The sequence below is a fragment of the Rana temporaria genome, chromosome 9 (assembly GCF_905171775.1).
Source record: "Rana temporaria chromosome 9, aRanTem1.1, whole genome shotgun sequence".
Taxonomy (NCBI): domain Eukaryota; kingdom Metazoa; phylum Chordata; class Amphibia; order Anura; family Ranidae; genus Rana; species Rana temporaria.
Genome location: NC_053497.1, coordinates 128536193 through 128563491, shown reverse-complemented (window position 1 = coordinate 128563491; position 27299 = coordinate 128536193). Strand labels below are relative to the sequence as shown.

The 27299-nt window shown below is 44.5% G+C and overlaps 1 protein-coding gene across 2 annotated transcripts in view; it reads right to left on the bottom strand.

Moving 5' to 3' along the window:
• Window positions 1–27073, bottom strand: part of LOC120914039 — a 60325-nt gene extending 33252 nt beyond the window's left edge. The window contains exons 1-6 of one of the 2 annotated variants that reach the window (XM_040324475.1): window positions 26931–27073; window positions 20275–20499; window positions 10298–10478; window positions 4763–4994; window positions 4402–4496; window positions 457–653 (exon numbers count right to left, since the gene is read on the bottom strand). In XM_040324475.1, the coding sequence (XP_040180409.1) occupies window positions 457–653; window positions 4402–4496; window positions 4763–4994; window positions 10298–10478; window positions 20275–20492 (923 nt within the window). In that variant the 5' untranslated portion in view covers window positions 20493–20499; window positions 26931–27073. The remainder of the gene's footprint in view (window positions 1–456; window positions 654–4401; window positions 4497–4762; window positions 4995–10297; window positions 10479–20274; window positions 20500–26930) is intronic. The other variant, XM_040324474.1, reaches the window with a different exon arrangement.
• Between the last annotated feature and the right edge of the window lie 226 nt (window positions 27074–27299).

Sequence of the window (27299 nt, the reverse complement as noted above, 5' to 3'; positions counted from 1 at the left end):
CACATTATGGTTTAAGGCCCATACATACATCTTTGCTCTGTGACCCCCTAAGCACATATTTATTTAAAGCCAAATTACAGCTATAAAAAGTTTTTTTTTTTTTCCAAACACTGGATAGCGTAAAAGGTTAGAACTTCTGTCAGGATTTTATTCCTTGGCCTAAAGTGAGAATCAACCCCCCTTCAGTATCTGTCCTCACTAGTAGATACAAATGTATCCCTAGTGAGGCAATACTCTTTAACAAACCCAGTTTTGATGCCTCACACAAATTATTTCCAATGCAAATACCCTGTTATTCGAAGAGCCAGGTGCCTAAGGTATGGTCAGTGTTGAAAACAGTGCTGACATTTATATTCATTGAACTTCTCCTGGTAGGCAGTGTTTTTACCCTGTTCCTGGAAGTACTAAACACAAACACAGAATTTGAAGAACCAAAACTGGAATTCTACCACTTACATAGCTGCAAACCAGCAGGACTCCTGTTCTGCAGACTGCAAGAGGTGACAGAGCGTATCCAAAGCGCGGGGGAAGCCTTCGCTCTTCAAGACGTGCTGGTGGCCAGCCTGGCTGGTAGATAGGCAAGTAATAGCAAAACAGGCATTCCTACTCCCTCCGGCATCTCCTTCAGACATCATGGCATCCAGTGCAGAGACCTAGACTTATCAAGGGATGAACACATGCTTATCAATCATCATAAGGCTTCTGCCAGCATAAGGATGCTTTTGTTGTACTCATTTTATTGTACGGACACAGGAAGCCTTTAACCTTTGGGTTATACTGCTGCCTACAAAAAAAAATACTGGAGGATAATCTCTTCTACTGCAAGCATGCCCCTGTTTTTCAGTATTAAGAGCATGGTCATAAATCCAGAGGAGTGGGACATGCATCCATCAATGGATTTTGGGTACAGAAATTATACACTGCTCATAAAAACTAAAGGAACACTTTTGAATCGGAACTCCTGGGATATTGATCTGGTCAGTTAAGTAGCAGAGGGGGAGGGGTGTATACAGAGGGGGTTGTTAATCAGTTTCAGATGCTTTGCTGTTGAAACTGATTGAAATTAACAACAGGTGCACTAGATGGGCAACAATGAGACGACCTTCAAAACAGGAATGTTTTTTCAGGTGGAGGTGTCTGACATTTTTTTTTGCCTACTCATATTTTCTGACTGTTTTTCACTACTTTTGCATTTGGCTAGGGTCAGTGTCACTACTGGTAGCACAAAGCGATACTTGAACCCTATAATGGTTGCGCAGGCAGTCCAACTCCTCCAGGATGGCACATCAATACGTGTCATTGCCAGAAGGTTTGCCGTGTCTCCCAGCACAGTCTCAAGAGCATGGAGGAGATTACGGGAGACAGGCAGTTACTCTAAGAGAGCTGGACAGAGCCGTAGAAGGTCCTTAACCCATCAGCAGGACCGGTATCTGCTCCTTTGTGCAAGGAGGAACAGGATGAGCACTGCCAGACCCCTAAAAAATGACCTCAAGCAGGCCACTGGTGTAAATGTCTCTGATTAAACAATCAGAAACAGACTTCATGGGGGTGGCCTGAGGGCCCGACGTACTGTAGTGTGCTCTGTTCTCACTGCCGGATACTGTGGAGCACGATTGTCATTTTCCATTGAACACCAGAATTGGCAGGTCCGCCACTGGTACCCCATGCTTTTTACAGATGAGAGCAGGTTCACCCTGAGCATATTTGACAGACGTAAAAAAGGGTCTGGAGAAGCCGCAGAGAACTTTATGCTGCCTGTAACATCGTTCAGCATGACCGGTTTGGTGGTGGGTCAGTGATGGTCTGGGGAGGCATATCCATGGAGGGACGCATAGACCTCTACAGGCTACACAATGGCACCCTGACTGCCATTAGGTATCGGGATGAAATCCTTGGACCCATTGTCAGACCCTACACTGGTGCAGTGGGTCCTGGGTTCCTCCTGGTGCACGACAATGCCCGGCCTCATGTGGCGAGGGCATGCAGCCAGTTCCTGGAGGATGAAGAAATGTATACCATTGAATGGCCCCCACGCTCACCTGACCTAAATCCAAAAGAACACCTCTGGGACATTATGTTTTGATCCATCCGGTGCTGCCAGATTGCACCTCAGTCTGTTCAGGAGCTCAGTGATGCTCTGGTCCAGATCTGGGAGGAAATACCCCAGGACACCATCCGTCATCTCATTAGAAGCACGCCCTGATGTTGTCAGGCATGCATACAAGCACTTGGGGGCCATACAAACTACTGAGGACCATTTTGAGTTGTTGCAATGAAATTTCAGCAAAATGGACTAGCTTGCTGCATAATTTTTTCACTTTGATTTTCAGGGTGTCTTTGAATTCAGCCCTCTGTAGGTGGATAATTTTCATTTCCATCAAATGATGTGCCATCCTTTCATTCCTAACACATTACCCAGTCCATATCCATATAGATATCCAGCATGAGATGTTTGCCCGTTGAGATCTGATATGTTTTCAAAGTGTTCCTTTAATTTTTTGAGCAGTGTATTTTCTTCCTAGCCCAGATTTTCTCAACCTTTTGAACACAGAGGAGCCCTTGAAATAACTTTCTGGTATCAGGGAACCCCTGCTAAAAATTACTATATCTACAACTCATGACACAATAGTGTAATGGTCAGTGGGAAGAATGCTCCTTACTCTTATACATAAGAAACCCCCTGTACAAAGGTCTTCATCAAGGAGTGGGAGGCCAATAGGCTCTGTAACAGGATTGAAAAGGCAGAAACCTGGCCCTAGGTAATTCTGAGAGACAAATTCTGGTCTATACCCAGCTGCAGGAAGGAGGAGTTTCATCCCACAGAGAAACTCCTAGAGTGGAAGCCTTGAGACTCAAACCAAGTATACCTTCAATGTGAGAAGATGATGCGCTTGGCACGAAGGAGTCACATAGTCTCTGCTGAAGCCTACCTGGCTGATGGATCACATCCACAAGGGACAGTCTGGAGCAATGAGGATCGATCACTGAAATTCAAAAGAAAAGACATGTACACAGCAATTAAGTGACCCAAAAGAAAAAGGGCCACACAGGATACATTGTCAGTTGTACAAAAACAAGGAGCAATACATAATCTCAATAACAGTACTGAAACAAGTACCATGTACAACTGCCACTCCACAAAGGTGACTTTACAGCCTTAGGAATTTTAAAGACCCAAAATTGAAAACAGAATTGGTAGAAGCAACAGGCTGATTCTCTAGTTTCAGAGTTGTGAACGCTGAATCAATAAGACCTAAAAAGGTCTGGTTTGATTTGCGAGTATTAGACAGTGACTCCTCAGAGGTAAGCTCATCAGTAAAGAACTGAAGTGACTCAGGGTCAAAGTCTCTGCAGCCAATGGCTCGAAAGCTGCTAAGGACACGGGCAAGTCCGTTGCAGTCAACATGACAAGTCAGTTGTCATGTTGCAACTGCATGACAGTAAGGCAGTGTATAGGCTCCTAGTATGAGACAAGGCCTTGGGATCTTCAAAGACAGGGCAAGCTCTGAGGCAATGCCAGTGGCTTTGGACAAGGGAAAGTGCTCCACAGCCAACTCTTTACCAGAACTGATTCTGTAAAGCATCCCATGCGGAACTGTGAAATTTTGGTCTCATGGTGTCCAGACGGAGTACTCTAAAAGCCAGGCTGAGGACGATTGCACGGTATAACTGCAAATGTAGAGACAGTGTCTAGCAGTGATCCAGAGAAGAACCTTTATTAAAAAAAAAAAAAAATGTAGAATAAAAAGGTACTAGCAAAAAATAGCTTAGTCCTTTTACACAGCAGAGCTGAAGAAAATACATCCATCCTCCTAGGATACTAGTAAAATATTAGGCATGCTGGTAGTAGGAGGGGGTTACCCTGGGCTGGCACACAGATTTTTTTGCCAGTGTCCAATCCTCCTGTAGGTGGCAGTATAACCTGAAGGTTAAAGACATCAGGTGTTCCTCAATAGATTGTATTTTAAGTAAAACATTATTACTTGCAGTGCCATATTTCTATTACCATATGTAATATACAGATACATTAGTAAAAGGTGCTCCCTCTAGTGGCTAGGGTACCTGACAGTGAAATCAGCATCCAAGTTGAATACCAGCTGTGAAAACTCAATCACAAGGCAAGCCACCGATTAATGCTTAGCTGTCTGGCTGCCATGCCAATTCAGGGCCTTCAAACAGACTTTACTGACTGCTGCCCTATTTGGGTCATTGGTTCAGAAAGTACTGAAGAAGGAGGATCAGCATGACAGCCACTAAACTAGACTAGCATTTTCAGAAGAAGGTTAGCATTGACAGTCTATGTAGTCTCTTTCCACAACTTTACTATGGAGATCTCTCCGCAAAGTTTGAAGTTCCTTCTAATTGACAAATAGGAAGCCTTCCTCCAGTCAGTCTGCTCACCACCATGTCAGCTTCTGGTAGGCTCAGCACGCGCCTCCTCCCAGTGTCAGAGTCACAGAGACGTCCAAGAGTAAATGCTGCATTCAGTCCACAGCCTGTGAAAGAATGGAAACCACATACATTGGAGATAAAAGATGAAAGGTTACCTTTAATTAGAGAAACACATAGGCTACAAGTGCAGAATGTTTCCACCCCGCTCAAATGTATTAAAAAATGTTGCTTATCTTGCAAAACGCTCTCAAACCAAGTTACTCTCAAACCAAGGTTTTACTGTACGTGGTTTAGCCTAGATGGGTGAACCAAGTGAAATCTCTTGTTTAGACATATAGTTCATCCATTTTTTGACGACTCTCCAGCTCACCTGCTTCATCTGCATGTAGTGACATAATGATTTTCCTCAATATCATGTCCGATTTTGGGTGATCTAGTAGCCGGGAGCAGCCTTCATGGCACATAGAGATGCGAGCGAGCACCAAGGCACAGTTACTGGCTGTCCAATCACTTGGGGAGTTTAGGAGGTTCATGATGTTCTCAATAATGAAGTCAGAATCTGGAGAGGACAGCAGCCATCGCCTCCCGCTACCATTCTCTGCCTATGAGGACAGGGAACAAACAACAACTTAATAGGTATCTTAAAGAAAAATTCTTCTCTAAAGTATATCTTTATACGTTGGGGAAATTTGCCCAATTGCCCCACTCCCAGATAGCAAGGATAACTTGCCACAAATTTGTGGTAGTGCTGAATTGTAATGCATGTGTACACACGAAGTCCGTTGTGAGATTTTGAACGGAAATTCCGACCATGTGTATGCTCCATCAGACTTTTGCTGTCGGAATTTCCGCTAACAAAAGATTGAGAGCTGGTTCTCAAATTTTCCGACGGAAAAAATTCCTATTCGAAAATCCGATCGTTTGTAGCAATTCCGACGCGCAAAATTCTGATGCATGCTCGGAAACAATTTGACGCATCCTCGAAAGCATTGAACTTAATTTTCTCGGCTCGTCGTAGTGTTGTACGTCATAGCGTTCTTGACGGTCGAAAGTTCAGAGAACTTTTGTGTAACTGTGTGTATGCAAGCCAAGCTTGAGCGAAATTCCGTCGAAAAAAACATCCAAGGTTTTTCCGATGGAAAATCCGATCGTGTGTACACTTGCAGAGCATTTGAAGAAACTTTTTCAATTTGTAGCAAATGTGTGTGGCAAGTCTCTAGTAGTGATGGGCTCAGACGTGTTCGGATCGAGCCCACCAGGAAGCCGGCATTGCACACCACCAATCATAGGCAGTGAGGCATTCCATGATGCATATACACACGCTGCCTATAATTGGTGGAGTGCAGTGCTGGCTTCCTGGCGGGCTCGATCAGAACACGGCTGAGCCCATTGCTAATCTCTAGCAAGAGCAAAGCTGCAGTGGTGGGTCTACAGCAAGAGATCTGCAAGTCTACAACATGAAAAGTGTAGGATTGAGAATAATGGAGTAAAAAGAAATGTGAACCAGCATCCTAGTTACCACACGGTTACCAACACAAGTCCAGTCGCCTTTGAACGGCACTATTATAAACATGCTGTGCCAATTTAAGTAACAAAACTAAAATATTTTTGTTTTTTGTTTTTATGTTGTTGCTCGTTTACTCTGCAAAGCCCAGTTGAGTTTTTTTTGGCAGGCCCAGCTCTGTGGTAACATGATCTTTTCTCAGAGCCACTAACCGGTAATTATACCACCTGCCAAAGCGAACATTAAATGGCACTTTCTCAAAATGACCGCCAGGCTTTGACAGAAAAGAGCACCTGTTGCCTACACAATAGAGTATTTAGCAGATTACAAGTAAACCATATTTTATTGCCAGGGACATACACCCACCGGCCATTTTTTTAGGTACTCCTTGCTAGTACCGGGGTGGACCCACTTTTGCCTTCAGAACTTCCTTGATTCTTTGTGGTATCGATTCAACAAGATGTTGGAAACATTCCTCAGAGATTTTGGTCCATACTGACGCAGTTGCTGCAGATTTGTCGGCTGCACATCCATGATGCAAATCTCCTTTTCCACCACATCCCAAAGGTGCTCTATTGGATTGAGATCTGGTGACTGATGACGTGATTGGAATTCAGTGATCTTATTGTCATGTTCAAGAAACCAGTGGTGAGAACTTAAGATTTGAGCTTTGTGACATGGTGCATTATCCTGCTAGATGGAGCCATCAGAAGATGTGTACACTAGTCATAAAGGGATGGTCAGCAACAATACTCAGGTAGGCCGTGGCATTTAAACGATGCTCAATTGGTACTAAGGGGCCCAAAGTGTGCCAAGAAAATATCCCCCACACCATTACACCACCAACAGCCTGAAACGCTGATACAAGGCAGAATGGATCCATACCCCTACCATCTGAATGCCGCAGCTAAAATCGAGACTCATCAAACGTTTTTCCAATCTTCTATTGTCCAATTTTGGTGAGCCTCTGTAAATTGTAGCCTCAGTTTCCTTTTCTTAGCTGACAGGAGTGGCAACCGGTGTGGTCTTTTGCTGCTATAGCCCATCTGTTTCAAGGTTCGATGTGTTATGCGTTCAGAGATGGTATTCAGCATACCTTGGTTGTAATGAGTGGTTATTGTTATGTAGCGGGGTATCACCTTTTTAATGTGATATAAAAGACTACCATTTGCTGATGGAGAAGGATCTCAGCTCCCTCCTGTGGCCGAGATGAGTTAATGTCACCTGTTTACTTTTTGTCCTGGTACCGCAGAGAGTGTTGGGAGATTAAGTACAGGCAAAAAAGAGACTACATTTGCACTGGCCTGTTATAGACTACATTACCCAGGAGAGCAACTGTACAATCCAAGAATGTTTTGCTTTCCGTGCAGCCTGCTGGGGGAGGTAATTTAAGGGAGAGGACGTACTTGGCGCACTCTCTCTCTGGACCGCCTCTTCAACCCAGGAAGACACCTGTGGAAGTGTCCCCACGGAAGTAGGCCGGAATTTAGGCCTACCTACGCCCGGGTAGAGTGCCATTGAAGAGGAGAGACAGAACCTCTAACAGAGAATCTGATGGGCTTCCAGTATCCCTGCGACCTGTCTGAGAACCGGAGGCTGCCGTCTAGCAAGACTGTGATCGGAAATTGCGGACGGAGTGTCACGGAAGGACAAGGCCTGAACTGGTTGGGTGAGACGGGCACCTGCCCAAGACCTACTGACTGTGTTGTTGAAGGGTGGATCATCCACATTGGCCAGCGTGATTTCACTATTTGGGGCTCTTTTTTTGCCAGTTTATTTATTACCACATTGGATTACAAATTTCCCCTTGCGCGCCAACGCATGCCTACGTATCAGTGCACGGACTCTTGGGATAATTTGAATCGAGGTTTGGTCTGATCAACCAAACCACGTTAGTTAGGTATACCACTTAAAGACTGTCTATTTAGTTATTGCAGATTACGGATATCCATTTCATATTCTCTAATTGAGTAACTGGGTTTATTATACTGTGCATTATATTGTTGATAGAGAGAGCTGGGTGAGGCTTGGAAAGGGGGTGCTTCAATGTGGATGTCTTATTGAGGGAATCCCCTTGCTGTGTGCTTGCACAGGTCTGCATAGACATTATTGTTTAACTCACACCTATTTGTTGTTACTGTTTCTGACTCTGCAGGGCTCTGCGAGCAGTTCATCACTGTTTTACCCTTGTTTCTTTGCTTTATTCTAACAAGTAAAGTGTCACTTTGGTTAAGCTGAAATCTGTGTACAGTCTATCTGTCATACTGCAGGATCCATTCAACTCAAGGTAACCATTAATTTACATAATTTGCTGTAGTGTAACGGGATATTGTGCCCTCCAACGATTCACTGGGGTCCACAATTCCCATTATACCAGTTGTTCCAAGGGAGGGTTTTGAGCCAACTTCAGGGGTTGACAACCAGAGCGTAGACCCAAAACAAACCAGCAGCTCCTTCGGGGGTAGTGCTACAGTTATTATTGCCTTTCTATCATCTGGAACCAGTCTGCCCATTCTGCTCTGACCTCTGACATAAACGAGGCATTTTCATCCACATGACTGCTGCTCACTGGATATTTTCTATTTTTCAGACCATTCTCTGTAAACCCTAGAAATGATGATGTGCGTGAAAATCCCAGTAGATCAACTGTTTTTGAAATGCTCAGACTCGGTTTACATTGAGTTGCTGCCATGTGATTGGCTAATTAACAATTTGTGTTACCAAGCAATTGAACAGGTGTACCTAATAAAGTGGCCGGTGAGTGAACATTATAGGCAACATTGCAGGTCAAAAAATTGCTCACAATGTATAACGATGTTACTGTGATTAATTCAGTAAGCTTTTGTCTGACCCTCCCCCCCACTTTCCTGAAAGCCATTGTGTCGCAGTTGGACACTCAATGGCAAACCCCTCTATCCCCATGAGTCAGCCTTGGGACATGGATATTGGTTTCTCAGGCACCATGCTCTGCATTATAGGAATGAAACTGTGCCTCCTTTCATTGTTAAAAAAAAAAGTTAGGTTAGGTTTTTTTTGACAGATGTGCTTTAAAGCAAACCTTTGCTTTATCCATAGAGGGCAAAGCAGCAGGATGGCTTTATTGACTCTATCCTTAGCAACACATAATCAACTTTCCTTCCCTCCGACGCCGCTCCAATCAGGTGTTGGTAGCATACTTCCAGGTATGAATGAGCATGTGACTTATTCTTCTTAAGCCTCATACACACGATCGGACTTCCATTGGACTTTTCCGTGGATTTTGGTCCGAATGGGCGCTGGCCGTGAACTTGTTCTGCATACACACGGCAGGACTTTTTCAGCCAACTTTCACCAAATCATGTGGTTTTTCAACTCTTTACTGCCACTCTTTGGGCAACTTCTGCCATTGATGTCTGATCTTTAGCATTGGTTTTGAGCAAGCGTGTTTGTACTTTGGATTGTGTACACACGATCGGATTATGCTCCATCGGACATTTGTTGCTGGAAAGTTTGAGAGCATTCACAGCGAACATTTGTCCGTTGAAAAAACTAAAACATTTGTTCGATGGAGCATACACATGGTCGAAATTGTCCAATCAAACTAGTCCGTCGGACAATTGTTGTCAAAAAGTCCCATCGTGTGTATGGGCCTTTATTGTCATGTGGGGGGGGGGGGGAGTTTTAAGTCTTGTGCAAGCTCCGATAAATGCTGCAGGCACTGATCGAATAAAAATTCACCAACAGACCTGTTTGAGAGGAGTCAATCATTAGATCGATACTTCTCAAATGGGAGTGGCCATAGATGGATCACAATTAGTCCGGACCCTGTGGAGCTGGCCAAATCCGATCCATCTTTGGCCAGCTTGAAGCTTGTACAGGTTTAGGAGTCTGCATTCAAACTAAAGAGGCATTCCATCCAAGAATGTTTTTTTAATTTTGCACTTATCGTGGAAGATTTAGATCTACTGTTGAGTCTACTGAACAGTTCAACAAGTTTTTTTTGAATACACATTCCTGTACATGTGCTCTAAGTGCCCCCTAGTCAGTCTCCTGGTGCCCCCGATTTCCTTAAGTCCAAAGCATAAGTCCATATTTCTGGAACCCTGACTGGGCTCCCAAAGAGAAAAGGGGGGGGGGTCAAATGCAGTACTTCCCCCCCAAAAGAACAGGAAACCCTGGCCAGCAGAGTTAACCCTCCCAGGGAGTACCAACTCAGCAGGGCAAACACACCTAAACAGTGCAATATTCTAACACAAAAGACTACCCATAGACTTCAACTGACTTCATAGTAGAACATCTCAATAAACCTAAACATTTAACTTATACCTGCACAAGACAGCTGTAGGCACAGTAAGTTCATCCTTTCTGTTCTGATTGATAAAAATGATAACTAGAGACCAGTTGTTAAGAATGATCACTTACCAGTGTTCCAAGGGCTCCAGCAGCATTCATAACAGCTTCTGCATCCTCCCACTGCAGCATGGCCCCCAGTCTCCCCAGCAGATCCCATTCTGACGCACCTTCTGCTAGATCCACCAGCATTTCAGCCACTGCAGCATCTTCTGCCACTGTTCCCAGAATGTAGGCAATGTTACTGCATAGTCTGCAACCAATGAAGAAGTATGGCAATACTTAACATACTGTCACAGACATACAGTATCTCACAAAAGTGAGTACACCCCTCACATGTTTGTAAATATTTTATTATATCTTTTCATGTGACAACACTGAAGACATGACACTTTGCTACAATGTAAATCAGCGAGTGTACAGCTTGTATAACAGTGTAAATTTGCTGTCCCCTCAAAATAACTCAACACACAGCCAATAATGTCTAAACCGCTGACAATAAAAATGAGTACACCCCTAAGTGAAAATGTCCAAATTGGGCCCAAAGTGTCAATATTTTGTGTTGCCACCATTATTTTCCAGCACTGCCTTAACCCTCTTCTGCATGGAGTTCACCAGAGCTTCACAGGTTGCCACTGGAGTCCTCTTCCGCTCCTCCATGATGACATCACAGAGTTGGTAGATGTTAGAGACCTTGCGCTCCTCCACCTTCCATTTGAGGATGCCCCACAGATGCTCAATAGGGTTTAGGCCTGGAGACATGCTTGACTAGTCCATCACCTTTACGTCAGCTTTTTAGCAAGGCAGTGGTTGTCTTGGAGATGTGTTTGAGGTTGTTACGTTGGAATATTGCCCTGCGGCCCAGTCTCCGAAGGGAGGAGATCATGCTCTGCTTCAGTATGTCACAGTACATGTTGGCATTCATGGTTCCCTCAATGAACTGTAGCTCCCCAGTGCCGGCAGCACTCATGCAGCCCCAGACCATGACACTCCCACCGCCATCCTAGACTGTAGGCAAGACACACTTGTCTTTGTACTCCTCACCTAGTTGCCACCACACACTCTTGACACCATCTAAACCAAATAAGTTTATCTTGGTCTCATCAGACCACAGGACATGGTTCCAGTAATCCATGCCCTTAGTCTGCTTGTCTTCAGCAAACTGTTTGCAGGCTTTCTTGTGCATCATCTTTAGAAGAGGCTTCCTTCTGGGACGACAGCAATGTAGACTCCTACGTCTATTTCCCAAAAAAATCTCCCGATATGACGCGTGCACTCAACGTCTTTGGTTTACCATGGCGAGGCCTGTTCTGAGTGGAACCTGTCCTGTTAAACCGCTGTATGGTCTTGGTCACCGTGCCACAGCTCACTTTCAAGGTCTTGGAAATCTTCTTTTAGCCTAGGCCATCATTATGTAGATCAACAATTCTTTTTATCAGATCCTCAGAGAGTTCTTTGCCATGAGGTGCCATGTTGAACTTCCAGTGACCAGTATGAGAGCGATAACACCAAATTTAACACACCTGCTCCGCATTCACACCTAAGACCTTGTAACACTAATGAGTCACATGACACTGGGGAGGGAAACAGGCTAATTGGGCCCAATTTTGACATTTTCACTTAGGGGTGTACTCAGAAAGAATTCAATAGACTAGGTGAGGCAACATTGCACTGTGGGACCTATAGTCCAGAGAAGAGAGGCTCTACTGTTTTATCAAGGGCTTCTGAACTGTGTTTACCAGAGGGAGATTGCCAGGGGGAGGGGAAAAAATATGCATTTTCTCAGGCTGTACAGGACACAGCTTCCTCTTGCCATGGCGGACCAAAACTTTAGTCCAGTTTATGCTAACAATCTTACCCGAACCATATTGGCAATCAGATAAGTCCCCAAATAATTATTCCGATATGTACAATATATTAGTATAAGCTGTTTAAATTTTGTTAGTATTCAAATCACTTTTTGAATTGTATGTGTGCGTGTGTGAGTACAGGAGAGCTATTACTAAATACACTGCCTGATGACATCTTGAAGGCTAGCCCTAAATGTCTCAAAGTTGGACTAACTCCTCCTTAAATGGACAAAATTATGGCCTAGGTAGTCCCTGTTGAAACCATCTCGCTTGTCAAATTTTGATTAAAAACTTAAGGACCGGAAGGTTTTGCCCCCTTAATGACCAGGCCATTTTTTGCGATATGGCTCTGCGTCACTTTAACCAACAATTGCGCTGTACCCAAACAAAACTGATATATTTTTTTCCCCACAAATAGAGCTTTCTTTTGATCACCTCTGCGGTTTTTATTTTTGCGCTATAAACAAAAAAAGAAACAATTTTGGAAAAAAAATATTTTTTACTTTTTGCTATAATATAATATGGAGATAGATCTATGAAATTTGTATTTATTTATTTTTTACTAATAATGACAGCGATCTGCAATATTTAGCGTGACTTTGACATTGCGGCACACAGAACTTGAAGAAAAAAGATTGGACAGCCGCACTTCCAAAAAATCCTTAAAAAAAAAAAAAAAAAAAAGGTCGCTTTTATTGGTAAAAAAGAAGACAGCACTACAAATCACAGCAGACAGTGGGGTATATATCTGACACGTTTCGCACTGTAATGTCAGTGCTTAGTCATAGCTAAGCGGCAGACAGATCGGACACTTATGACACATTTTTGGGACCATTTTTTTTGGGCTATAAAAATGCACTGATTACTGTGTAAATGTCACTGGTAGGGAAGGCGTTAACACTAGGGGGACGATCAAGGGGTTAAATGAGTTCCCTGTGAGGTGTTTCTAACTGTGGGGGGATGGGATGACTGGAGGAGGAGAGAGATCGCTGTTCCCAATCACTAGGAACAGCAGGTCTGTCTCTCCTCCCCTGTCAGAATGGGGATCTGTCTGTTTACATTGACAGATCTCTGTGGATCGATCGCGGGTGGCCGTCGGACATCGTGGCCCGCTGGCCCCCCCACGCATCATCTCTGGCATCGAGCCGCAGGCGCGCCCCCTATGGCTTTTAAAGCGGCCGTCGTACACATATGCTGATTCGCCCAGGAGAGCCAACCTGCTGCAGCATAATGACATTATAATGTCCTTAAGCATTTAAAAAAATCACAGGAGCCAGGTGGAAAAATTTTGGCAGAACAGCATCTGCATCCAATCAGATGCAATCGCTATTTGGGTATTCAGACAGCTCAGATTTCTGCATTCATGCTTTTTAGAATGATAGGGGAATCAAGTGATCAAGTGAGCTGTAATTGACTGCAAAGGATTTGCAACCAAGTATTAACAAGTGAAAGTTTGATTTATGATTGTTAATCTGTCCCATTACTTTTGGTCCCTTAAAAAGTGGGAGGCACATATCCAAACTGTTGTAATTCCTACACTGTTCACCTGATTTGGATATAAATACCCTCAAATTAAAGCTGAAAGTCTGCAGTTAAAGCACATCTTGTTTGTTTCATTCAAATCCATTGTGATGATGTATAGAGCCAAATAGATTAGAATTGTGTCGATGTCCCAATATTTATGGACCTGACTATGTTTTCTGCTGCGCCATTGGCATGGTTATATCTTTTTAGTCCTCTCCATAAAATTATCAGAAATTTGTGCTTAAAGTAGAACTATAGGCAACACACTCGACTTTGATTCCCCCAATAATTAGGGGGAATTCCACGCCCCCACCCCAAAGCACCTTGCCCCCATGTTGATAAGGACAAGGGCCCCTCCCCGACAACCCTGGCCGTTGCTTGTCGGGGTCTGCAGGCGGGGGGGTTTATCGGAATCTCGGAGCCCCCTTTAATAAGGGGGCCCCCAGATCCCGGCCCCCCACCCTAGGTGAATGAGTATGTGGTACATCGTACCCCTACCCATTCACCTGGAGGAAAAGTGTAAAAAAAAAAAAAACACACTACACAGGTTTTTAAAATCATTTATTAGTCAGCTCCAGGGGTCTTCTTCCGACTTCTCCGCTCTCCGGGGGTCTTCTGCTGACTTCGGGGGGGGGGTCTTCTTTCATTTTCTCTGCTCCCTTCTTCTGCTCTCCGCGCTCCCCGGTTCTTCTCCCGCTCTCCGGTGCCTCCTTCTGGGATGGCCGCCGCTATCTTTTTGCAGCTCTTTTACTAGCGGCGGCCAGCCTGGTCTTCCTCCGTCTTCTTCTTCCCTCTTCTTTTCTTCTGATGCCACGATGCTCCCTCCCGCTGTAATGCCAGGTGTGCGGTGTGCAACGATTTATATAGGCCTTTAATAACGTCACAGTCCCAGCATGCTCTGGGTGGTGACGACATAAGGGGGCGGGGTAATTATGTCGTCACCACCCGGAGCATGCTGGGTGGCTGGCTAATAAATGATTTTAAAAACCTGTGTAGTGTGTTTATTTTTTTTTACACTTTTCCTCCAGGTGAAAGGGTAGGGGTACGATGTACCTCATACTCATTCACCTAGGGTGGGTTCCGGGATCTGGGGGCCCGCTTATTAAAGGGGGCTCCCAGATTCCGATAACCCCCCCACCCGCAGACCCCGACAACCAATGGCCAGGGTTGTCGGGAAGGGGCCCTTGTACTCATCAACATGGGGGGAAGGTGCTGCATGCCCCCATGTTGAGGGCATGCAGCCTGGTACGGCTCAGGAGGGGGGGGGGCGCTTGCTCGTTCCCACCCCCTTTCCTGACCGGCCGGGCTGGTAGTCGAAAAAGGGTCTGGTATGGATTTTGGGGGGACCCCACGCCGTTTTTTCGGCGTAGGGGGTTCGCCTTAAAATCCATACCAGACCGAAGGGCCCGGTATGTTCATGAAGGGGGAACCCATGCCAGTTTTTTTTTCCAAAAAATTGGCATGGAGTTCCCCTTTATGGACAAGTCGTGTACAAGTCGCATGCCAAAGTCGGATCTGTTAATACGGAATCCGACTTTGATCCGGCTTCAGGAAAAAAGTAGTGCAGGAACTACTTTGATGTCGTCACGAATTAAAGTCGTGCCAGTATAAATGGTAGTCATTGAAAATTATGATGAATGACTTGTCATATGATTTTGCCGTCCAAAATCATGGTACAAGTCGTATAAGTGTGAAAGGGGACTTAGGCAGCACAAAACCTAAATACACTACTGAGCATACCTGTAGGTTAACATGAAAATACAGACTTTACCACTTTAAAGGGTATCATCTGACTTTAGCACACTGGCAGTGTTTGCTGGATAGCATTAGCTCACTGATTGCTTTTGGTGCCTGTAATTGCTCTTTATACTGTATCGACTTAATGTTTTGGATGGACTTAACCTTTATGTAGAACTTCCCATCTATATGGCCAGGATGATCAGGTGTTAGGCAGACCTTGTCTTCACCCCCTGCTTATCTTCCTGTGCTGGTACGGAAAGGAGAGGCAAACAGTAAACAGCCCCAGCCCAGCAGTTGCTGGGGAAACACATCCAACACTAAACGGATGCTTGTGGAGCCAGCAATGGAATAGTGCCAGGAGCACGCGTGGATGGTAAAACCAACCTGGGGCAGGGACTGTAAACAAGCCGATAAGTAGCTTAAAGCAGCCGTGTTTTCATAATGACCATTGGGATACAGAGAGACGTGATAATCCCTTTCACTGCAAAGCAAACATAAGTGAGGGGAGTAGACAAGTGTATGTAAAGCCAAAACATTTTTATTAGTTTAGTACGTATGTTTAAAAGTTTTTATAAATTTTTTGTTTCTTTTTATTTATTTATTTTTTTGTTTTTCTATCTCTGTCCCATCAAGATTTTAGCCCCACAGACACAGCACTAAATAAGAGGAGAATTATTTAAAGCAAGGGGATACCCCTCTTAGACAGTTACCACCAGAACAGGTTTTTGCATTGAAAGATGTACCCTCACCTCCTTTTCCTGTGGCAACTTAAAAAATTTGCATACACTTGAAGATCAGATAAAGTGGTTACAGTAAAAATTTGTAAAACATTCTATAAGCTAACCATGGATGTTGGAGAACAGTTGTATTCCACCACCTTGTTATGAAGGCCCCTTTCCTGCTCTAAGGAAAGGGAGCCTTGACTGCTGGATGCTTGGCAACTAAGCGGGGCGTCAAAATAATCAGTGAGTCGGAGTGGCTCCTTTGGGATTGGCTACAATGGCACAAGGTGACTGGGTGGAGCCGGAACTCTACAAAAAGCTACGCAGAGGCACTCCCCACTACTCTTGGGAGAATTTGACATCACGTGAGTTGACCACCCACCCGCCGGTTGTGTGTCACAGCTTCTTTGCAGTTTTAACTTGCCAGCAGTTGGCATTACTTTATGGGCTATAACTTCAAGTTTAATTACAGGTCAGTTTAATGCCTGCCTCGCACTGATGGTGGAGACAGGCCTCTTAGACTTTATGGTTTGTTGTATATGCTCACGGTATAACCGTGACTGGCATGGTTACTGATATTTTGAAGGTTATTATACTTATGTTCAATAAAGCTGTGGCCTTGCCCTACTTCCAACTTAAAGTGGTCTATGTGTCTTCTTGGGGGGCAAGGTTTTGTGGTGGTTTAAATAAAGGGTGTTAAGACAAGCCTAAGCTTCTTAGCAGTCATGTCTTCCAGCCTAACTTATGATATAAAACTGGTAATACACTATTAAAGCGGAGCTCCACCCTAAAGTGGAACTCCTACTGATCGGAACCCTCCCCCCCCTCCGGTGTCACATTTGACACCTTTCAGGGGGAGGGGGTTGCAGATACCTGTCTAAAGACAGGTATTTGCACCCACTTCCGGCCACAGTCTGCGGGCAGGACGTAACCTCCCGCCCCCCCCCCCCCCCGTTGTGTTCTGGGAACACTCGGCTCCCAGAGCACAGCGGGAGCCAGTCAGCAGGCGCAGCGCGACTTGCGCATGCACCGTAGGGAACCGGGCAGTGAAGCCGGAGCACTTCACTTCCTTTTTCCCTCACCGAGGATGGCGGGGGGGCAGCAGAGTGACGAGCGATCGCTGGTCCTCTGCTGCGGACGGCGCTGGACTCGAGGACAGATAAGTGTGCCGATATTAAAAGTCAGCAGCTGCAGTATTTGTAGCTGATGACTTTTAATATTTTTTTTTTCAGCGGACATCCGCTTTTAAGTTCTTTCATCCACTTTCATCCACTTGAATGGATAAATTCCCCTGCTGGGCTATTGTGTTCTGGCAAGTGGTGGCTTCCAGAATACCCAAGCAGTGGCTGCATCTGATTAAATGCAACTGTTGTTCATCTATTTTCCGTCCCTCTCATTTGAATCAAAATATGTCGGGTGGGAGGGGGCCAACAGGGTCACCCACTAAGTGAATTTTGGCAAGTGCGTTAACAAGGAGTGTTGGGTGCCAAAAAGAATGAATGGCACTGAAGTACACCAACTGTTTTTGCGTGTTGTGTTAATGCAGGCCTTACCAGCATATACCCTAAATGTATTTTTTTATCAGGGACAGCTTTCTACCTTTTTAATTAATAAGGTGGTTCTGGGATTAGCCCTCCCTAGGGTCATGTGACCATTGTCAAGGCATTGGTAACATGGTCTAATGGTAACATCATCTCTGTTGATGCAGATGGTAATCAGGAAACAAACACAGCCATTAATTGGTCAGTTTTCCGACATCTGCCCCAAAATGGCTCTAGCTGCTTGTTGGGAATGGGCAAAGTGGAAGAAGCTGGGGTTCTGATCATGGTAACCCAAAGTGTCCATGCCAAGGTCACACAAACAGCAATTGCTGGCAATGTTTGTCTGCTGGTGGTACCTGATCCTAATATATTAAACTTTTCTCTTTACAAGTTGAACTTTTAAGCCACCATGACGCCCTACTATTCAGTGGTAAGAGAACACAGCTTTGCTAGCCTGCTCCTTATTGGCTGACAGTGTTTGTCCTTCTACTACCGCTGTTTACCATACAATTTATTTTAGGCTTGGTTGCCGAGGATCTGTCATGCAACTTAAGGTATGTGTTTGCTCTTCAGATAGATCATGTTCAGACATTCTATTATGCCATGATCCTAACAGATACCTTCCTGCCACAACCAAACGTGACTCCACCTTGTGTACACTCCACCCGGAGTCTCCCCGATGTGTGTAACTAGAGGATAGCCTCTGTTCATAACACTCTCAATGTACTTTCCATGTCTAACAGGTTTAAGCTATAATTCTCCATAATCCCTTTTATATAATGTCAAGTTGACTGGAATTTGGAACAGGAGTCAAATGTATTCAGGAACATATGCAAGACATAAAGGGGAGCTCAACTCTACCTGTCAGAAGAGAAACATAAGGGCTTCCACTGCTGACCTCCTTCTGAAAATGTTAGAAACCTGTATGTGTCTAGCTTTAATATGTTCTAAGCCACTGACCTTACACACGTATGAAATTCAAGAATGTCGCTACAAAAATAAGAAGTCCTATCTGCACTCTTGTCCCAAATCAGTGGATACTGAAGTCCAAGGGTCATCATAGTTAGTCTGGTTGAAAAAAGACCTAAGTTCATCCAGTTCAACCAATAACATGACAGCCAGGCAACTAACATTTTCAGAAGGAGATGACAGCGAGGGCAGCCTTCACGATTCTTTCATGACAGGTTCCCTTTAAAATCTTAGGTATGGGTCCATTCAGATGAGGCACATTAAAGGGGTTGTAAACAGGGCTGGACTGGGACAAAAATTTGGCCCTGGACTTCATCTAGACTGGCCCACTTTGACAGGTCTCTCCCACGGCGGCCGGACAACTCCCGCACCCCCCGGCCACCCAAGCCCCCTCTCCCCCTTCACTAGCCACTAGACGTTCTACTTTATTAGAGTAGACCGGCTGGTACTGGTACTCTTATAGGCAGTACCAGTGGGGAAGCTAGACATTATTTCACGGGGGAAAAGAATCAGTTCGGTGCCCCCCTTATGGGACAGGATTAGGCAGAAGTGAGAAACTTCCAGGCCATGCTGTTGAGTCAGCTGTCTGTCCCCTCCCCCATGCTCCTCTGTCGTCCCCCCTGCTCTTCTGATCCTCCCCCTGCTTCTCTGCTCCCCCCAGGTGAGCGCTGCAGGGAGGGAGAGACAGAGGAGCGGAGGGGGGGGCGGCGGTCCACTGTCACTGAAGCCGGCCCTCTGAGCCATCGGCCCACCGGGAAACTCCCTGTAGTCCCAATGGCCAGTCCATTCCTGGTTGTAAAGGTACAATTTTTTTTCCCTAAATAGCTTCCTTTACCTCATCCTTCGATTTTGCTTTTAAATGTCCTTATTTCTTCTGAGAAATCCTCACTTCTTGTTCTTCTGTCTGTAACTTCACACAATAATGCAAGGCTTTCTCCGTGGTGTGGAGTGTCGTGCTCGCCCCCTCCCTTGGACTACAGGAGAGCCAGCGAAGAAAAATTGAAGGATGAGGTAAGTGAAGGAGGACTTTAGTGATGAAAAGTCTCCCCAATGTTACAAAGACAAGAGAAAAAGAAACTTGACAGAGTTTTAACCATCTCCCACTATGCAAAACAAAACAAAAAATGACTTTAGATTTACTTTAACAAAACAGTAGTTACATCATTAATTTAGCTCCTGGAGTTAGTCCAGCCCTGGTTTATCAATGATTTCTTGAAGGGGTTTTTAAAGGTTAGTTTTTTATTTTCTAAATAGGTTCCTTTAAGCTAGTGTATTGTTGGTTCACTTACCTTTTCCTTTGGTTTCCCTTCTAAATGTTTTTTTTCTTTGTCTGAATTTCTCACTTCCTGTTTCTCCTCAGTAAGCTTGCCCCCATCATGCAAGCCGTTCTGGCTGGGGGTTAGTCAGTGTGCTCGCCCCCTCTCTTGGGACTACATCCCTGCGGGGAGACGCTGTGTCACAGTGTCTCCCTGCAGGGATGTAGTCCCAAGGGACCAACCCCCAGCCAGAATGGCTCGGATGATGGGGGCAAGCTTACTGAGGAGAAACAGGAAGGGAGAAATTCAGACAAAGAAAAACAACATTTAGAAGGGAAAGATAAGTAAATCAACAATGCACTAGCTTAAAGGAACCTATTTAGAAAATAAAAAACAAACTTTTACAACCTCTTTAAAAATAGGAATAAAATGTAGGGATTTACTTACCTGACATTGGGTGTCTCCAACTGGCTGCATAGAGCAGCTAAATATTGGCTGCACCGTGTGTCTTTTACCAAAGCCTCCAGGAGTTCCTCACAGCGGCTCTGCACCTCGCTCATCAGCTGCTCTACGCACTGCTGCACCTCCTGGGGGGATGGGGAGAGAAGCCGTGGTAATATCCTCTCCATGGCAGAGGCACTGACTGCTGGCTCCTCTGTCACCATGAGGACACTGCAAGATGAAATAGAGTCTGGTCAAAAGTTGTCAACATGATAATTGAAAATAAGATAGTTGGATCTGTGTATTTCACGTAGTTCAATGCAACATAAAAAACACAAAACTCCCAGAAATCAATAAGCTTTTTCCTATAAATACAGTAAAACCTTGGTTTGAGAGTAACTTGGTTTGAGAACGTTTTGCAAGACAAGCAACATTTTTAAATAAATTTTGCCTTGATATAAGAGTAGCATCATGTCACAACTGAGTATAAGAGAAGAGAGGCGCCTCTACTGTAAGTGTATGGTTACATTTATTGAAGGTACAACATTTAGCAACTTATTGCTACACTTAGAGGCGCCTCTCTTCTCTTTTATACTCTGTAGCTCCTGCTGGATTTTTCTTCTAATCCCTGTGTGGAGGCTTCCATTTGTGGATGGACATTTTATGGTTACACATCACATTGCTATAATCTTTTTATATGGACTATAAACTGAAAGACTTATGAACAAATGGCTGTGGAACGAATCATTTGAGTTTCCTTTATTTCTTATGGGGAAATTTGCTTTGATATACAAGTGCTTTGGATTACAAGCATGTTTCTGGAACGAATTATGCTCACAAACCAAGGTTTTACTGTAGCTTGTCCAAAGACTCCCAATGCTTCTATCATCCATGCATTATATCTTTGCAAGTGGTCCTCCTTGGAAAAGGTGTCAAAAGGAATCCATCAATGTTGGGATAGGACCTTTTCTGAGCCTGGCTTGCTGCCATTGCAGTTTAGATCTGGAATTCTCTAGTTGTACATACTCTATATTGTCAAAAGTATTGGGACATCTGCATTTACACACACAGGGGCAGATCCACAAAGCAAGTACGCCGGCGTATCTAGTGATACGCCGGCGTACTTTCAAATTTCCCGCGTCGTATCTTTGTTTTGAATCCTCAAAACAAGATACAACGGCATCTGGGTTAGATCCGACAGGCGTACGTCTTCGTACGCCTTCGGATTTTAGATGCAATTCTTCGGCGTCCGCTGGGTGGCATTCCCGTCATATTCCGCGTCGAGTATGAAAATTAGCTATTTCCGACGATCCACGAACGTACGAGCGGCCGTCGCATTCTTTTACGTCGTTTCTAGTCAGCTTTTTTCGGCGTATAGTTAAAGCTGCTATTTGGTGGCGTACGCAATGTTAAGTATGGCCGTCGTTCCCGCGTCAAATTTTAAAAATTTTTTTTTGTTTGCGTAAGTCGTCCGTGAATGGGGCTGGACGTAATTTACGTTCACGTCAAAACCAATGACGTCCTTGCGACTTCATTTAGCGCAATGCACGTCGGAAAATTTAGGGACGGCGCATGCGCAGTTCGTTCGGCGCGGGGACGCGCTTCATTTAAATGAAACACGCCCCCTACTCGCCGCATTTGAATTCCGCACCGTTACGCCGCGAGAGATACACTACGACGCCGTAACTTACGGCGCAAATTCTTTCTGGATTCAAAGCTTTGAAAAGTAAGTTACAGCGGCGTAGCGTATCTCACATGCCTATGCAATTGTACGAGGATCTGCCCCACAAAATTTAATGGCATTGCTGTTTTATTCCCTAGGGTTCAGTATTGAATGTAAAAGTTATCAAAGCATCAGCACAGGATGAAACTGTGGAAGCTTGTGGTCGCACAGTGCCACGTCCTAACGTCAATTTGTCAAATGTTGGGAGTGAAAAAAATTTACTTTTTAGGCACCAATTATAAGAAAATAAACAATAATTTTATTAGCAATTTGATACAAAATATATTCTAAAAGAGAAAAGACATAGCATATTAAAAAAATAAAAATAAATCAGTATTGAGTTGGCCCACCCTTTCATTTGGGATGGATTAGTGTCTTCTCTCCAACATCAGTACCTGACCTCACAAATGCTCTTCTGGAAGAATGGTCAAACATTCCCATAGACACACTCCTAAACCTTGTGGACAGCCTTCCTAGAAGAGTTGAAGCTGTTATAGGGTGGGCCAACTCAATATTGAACCCTACAGACTAAGACTGGGATGCCATTAAAGCTCATGTGCGCTTTACATACAGGTGTCCCAATACTTTTGACAATATGGTGTATGTATTTATGATATGTTTGCCCTTTGTGCAGAATGTTTGTACTTGTTTCATGGAGATACTGTATACTGTTATGTGCTGGACACACCATCGATACATAGGGTCATGCTGTGATCAGAATATATGTATTGTGCTCTTTGACTTTTGTATATTTTGATCATAATAAATACATTGCAATGGAAATAATGTGGTTGGGGGGGGGGACGGACAGACGGACCCGTTTGGTAGTTCTTCTGTTACAATAGGTATTTATTGAGTTTTACAAAATTGAGCAAGGCACTTCAATATACAAGTTACATTTCCTTCCCAAATGAGCATAACAGGCTTTAACAATAGAATGTAAAGAGTACAGATGTATTGTTTGCAGAAATAAAATGGCAAACCTAGAAAAATTACAAATATTGACTTGGTAAGGGCCTGTGAACAAGGGCTAATGAACCTGCGTGCCGAGAACCAAGGTAGCACCAAAGAACAATGAGTAACGAAGAAGATGGAAGAGGTGAAAAAAGTTAAAGGGGTTGTAAAGGAAAAAATGTTTTTTCCCTAAATAGCTTCCTTTACCTTAGTGCAGTCCTCCTTCCCTTACCTCATCCTTCCAGTTTGCTTTTAAATGTCCTTTTTTCTTCTGAGATATCCTCACTTCCTGTTCTTCTGTCTGTAACTACACACAGTAATGCAAGGCTTTCTCCCTGGCCTCTTGAGGGGGCGAGCAGGAGTGTCGGGACGCCCACTAACACACAGCACCTTTCTCTATCTGCAAAGTAGAGAGCGTCCTGACACTCCTGCTCGCCCCCTCAAGAGGCTTTCTCCACACCAGGGAGAAAGCCTCGCATTACTGTGTGTAGTTACAGACAGAAGAACAGGAAGTGAGGATTTCTCAGAAGAAAAAAGGACATTTAAAAGCAAAATGGAAGGATGAGGTAAGGGGGGATGACTGCACTAAGGTAAAGGAAGCTATTTAGGGAAAAAATACATTTCTTTACAACCCCTTTAAAGAGCAAGCAGAAGAGTGGAGTTGAGAAGAAGGGGAAGGGAACGGGAGAAAAGCAAGGGAGGGATAGGATAAATGGGGAGGGAGACCCAGGATGGCACAAATTTGCCAATAACAGGCTCCAAAGCAAATTACTTAGTCAGCAACATGTGGTCAAAAATGTAAGAACCTGTAATGCTTCGGCCATGAGGTCCAGACCTTAAAGCGGGGGTTCACCCAAAAATAAATTTTTAACATTACATTCAGCCAAGTTGTCCTAATGACAATCGGCTGGGTTTTTTTTCCCCCGTACATACCGTATTTTCACCGCCGCTTCCGGGTATGTCTTCTGCGGGACTGGGCGTTCCTATCTGATTGACAGGCTTCCGACTGTCGCATACAGCACGTTACGAGTTGCCGAAAAGAAGCCGAACGTCGGTGCGGCTCTATACGGCGCCTGCGCACCGACATTCGGCTTCTTTCGGCAACTCGTGACACGTAGTATGCGACGGTCGGAAGCCTGTCAATCAATTAGGAACGCCCAGTCCCGCAGAAGACATACCGGGAAGCGGCGGTGAAAATACGGTATGTACGGGAAAAACAAAACAAAAAAACAGCAGATTGTCATTAGGACAACTCGGCTGAATGTAATGTTATAAATGTAACTTTAAGTTTAGCAGAACCTACAATGGATCCTTCCAGATGCATTTGCCCAGAATTATATAAATCAGTTGATAAACACAACACCACCCAATAAGGTCTGACTTTTGGATAGTCCCATCAGACATGGATGAGTGTGCTAGTTTCTGCGCAACCCCTAAAATACCACAGGGACAAATTTGCTACCCTCTGGGGCACCATGTACCAGTGTACTCATTATAAAATATTATAGTTGGCCTCGGTAGCCATCAAGTTTATAGAGCAGTGGGTTATGGTGTCCTACATTTTATTCCATTCCAGTGGATCCAAGTGCCTGTTTACTTCCTTCTCACAGTATTTTACACAAGAGGGTGTATAATAGGGGCATGGAGGGGGTGTATGATAGAGACAAGGATGGGGTGTATGATGGAAATATGGAGGGGGTGTATGATGGAAATATGGAGGGGGTGTATGATAGAGACATGATGGATGTCTGATAGAGACATGGAGGGGTGTATGATAGAGACGTGGAGGGGGTGCATGATGGAGACCTGGAGGGGGTGCATGATGGAAATATGGAGGGGATGTATGATAGAGACATGAAGGATGTCTGATAGGGACATGGAGGGGGTATATGACAGAGACATGGAGGGGGTATATGATAGAGACATGGAGGGGGTATGTGATAGAGACATGGAGGGGGTATATGATAGAGACATGGAGGAGGTATATGATAGAGACATGAAGAGGGTCTATGATAGAGACACAGAGAGGGTCTATGATAGAGACATGGAGGTGTGTATTATAGAGACATTAAGGGGGTGTATTATAAAGACATGGAGGGGGTGTATTATAGAGACATGGAGGGGGTGTATTATAGATATGGAGGGGGTGTAATATAGAGATATAGACGGGGTGTATGATAGAGACATGGAGGAGGTATATGATAGAGACATGAAGAGGGTCTATGATAGGGACACAGAGAGGGTCTATGATAGAGACACGGAGGGGGTGTATGATAGAGACATTGAGGGGGTGTATTATAAAGACACGGAGGGGGTGTATTATAAAGACACGGAGGGGGTGCATTATAAAGACACGGAGGGGGTGTATTATAGAGACATGGAGGGGGTTTATTATAGAGATATAGACGGGGTGTATTATAGAGACACTGAGGGGGTGTTTTATAGACATAGAGGGGGTGTTATATAGAGACATAGAGGGGCTGTTATATAGAGATATAGAGGGGTTGTTATATAGAGACATAGAGGGGTTGTTATATAGAGACATAGAGGGGGTGTTATATAGAGACATAGAGGGGGTGTTATATAGAGACATAGAGGGGGTGTTATATAGAGACATAGAGGGGCTGTTATATAGAGACATAGAGGGGGTGTATTATAGAGACATAGAGAGGGTGTATTATAGAGATATAGAGAGGATGTATTATAGAGATATAGAGGGGATGTATTATAGAGATATAGAGGGGGTGTATTATAGAGATATAGAGGGGATGTATTATAGAGATATAGAGGGGGTGTATTATAGAGACATAGAGGGGTGTATTATAGAGACATAGAGGGAGTGTATTATAGAGACATAGAGGGGTGTATTATAGAGACATAGAGGGGGTGTATGATGGAGACATGGAAGAGATTCAGCTTCTATCTTCCATTTTTCCACACTTAGAATCTTAGAAAATGAAATTTTAAAGCTGACTGGCTATGTCCAAGTCAATTTAAAGTTGAGACAATTCACAAAAAAATGCACTCAATCTTTTCATCAATGTGTTATTTTCTCTTTTTAACAATCATTTTTTCCTCGCTACAGGCTTTATGGTATGTGATGAATTTACTGCATACACATTATAGGAAACATTTCCCTTCCGAAAATGCTGTCAGTGGCTTAGGTACATTTGAGTCCTTGCTGTTGTACATTGCATACAGCTCAGAGATAGGAGAAGTATGATATGATGCAGAAAGTGACCTTAGAAGTAGAAGGATCACATTGTGCAACTGGTCCTCTAATCAGGAAAGAAAGGGAAATGTGCATGGACAGATGCAGGGACAGCATGGAAATATGCAGGGACGGCATGGAAATATTCAGGGACAGCATGGAAATATGCAGGGACAGCATGGAAACATGCAGGTACGGCATGGAAATATGCAGGGACGGCATGGAAATATGCAGGGACGGCATGGAAATATGCAGGGACGGCATGAAAATATGCAGGTACGGCATGAAAATATGCAGGGACAGCATGGAAATATGCAGGGACGGCATTGAAACATGCAGGGACGGCATGGAAATATTCAGGGACGGCATGAAAATATGCAGGGACGGCATGGAAATATGCAGGTACGGCATGGAAATATGCAGGGACGGCATGGAAATATGCAGGGACGGCATGGAAATATGCAGGGACGGCATGGAAATATGCAGGGACGGCATGGAAATATGCAGGTATAGCATGGACTGACGCAGGGACAGCATGGAAATATGCAGGGACAGCATGGACAGACGCAGAGACAGCATGGAAATATGCAGGGACAGCATGGACAGACGCAGGGACAGCATTGGAGACAGCATTGGACAGACGGAGAGAAAGCATTGGACAGACGGAGAGAAAGCATTGGACAGACATTAGGACAGCATAGACAGACACAGGGACAGCATGGACAGACACAGGGACAGCATAGAAAGGAGGCAGTGTAATAGGTGGATGATCACCTGTGTGTGGCCCCGGCTCCCGTGTCGATAGGTTCTCTGCAGTCAGTCTGTGTGTTTATCTGAGCTCAGAGGGATAAATGAGTTTTCTGTATCCCTCTCCAGTCAGCACACAGTCCTCCCTCCTCCAGCCACTCCTGTTACTGTGTATCCAGATTGCAACACAAATAATAGAGATCCCTCCTCCCTGGGAGCAGGCAGGCAGACATCCCAGGACATGGGACCTCCGTCCAGCTTGCCCTCTCAGTACTCTCACCCCTCTGTGTCCCCTCCATTGTCTCCTCATCTAATCCCGACCTCCTTTCTCTGCATTGTTTTCATCATTTTACTGATTCTCTGAACTCTCTCCTCGCCCCTAGGGTATCTGTCCGT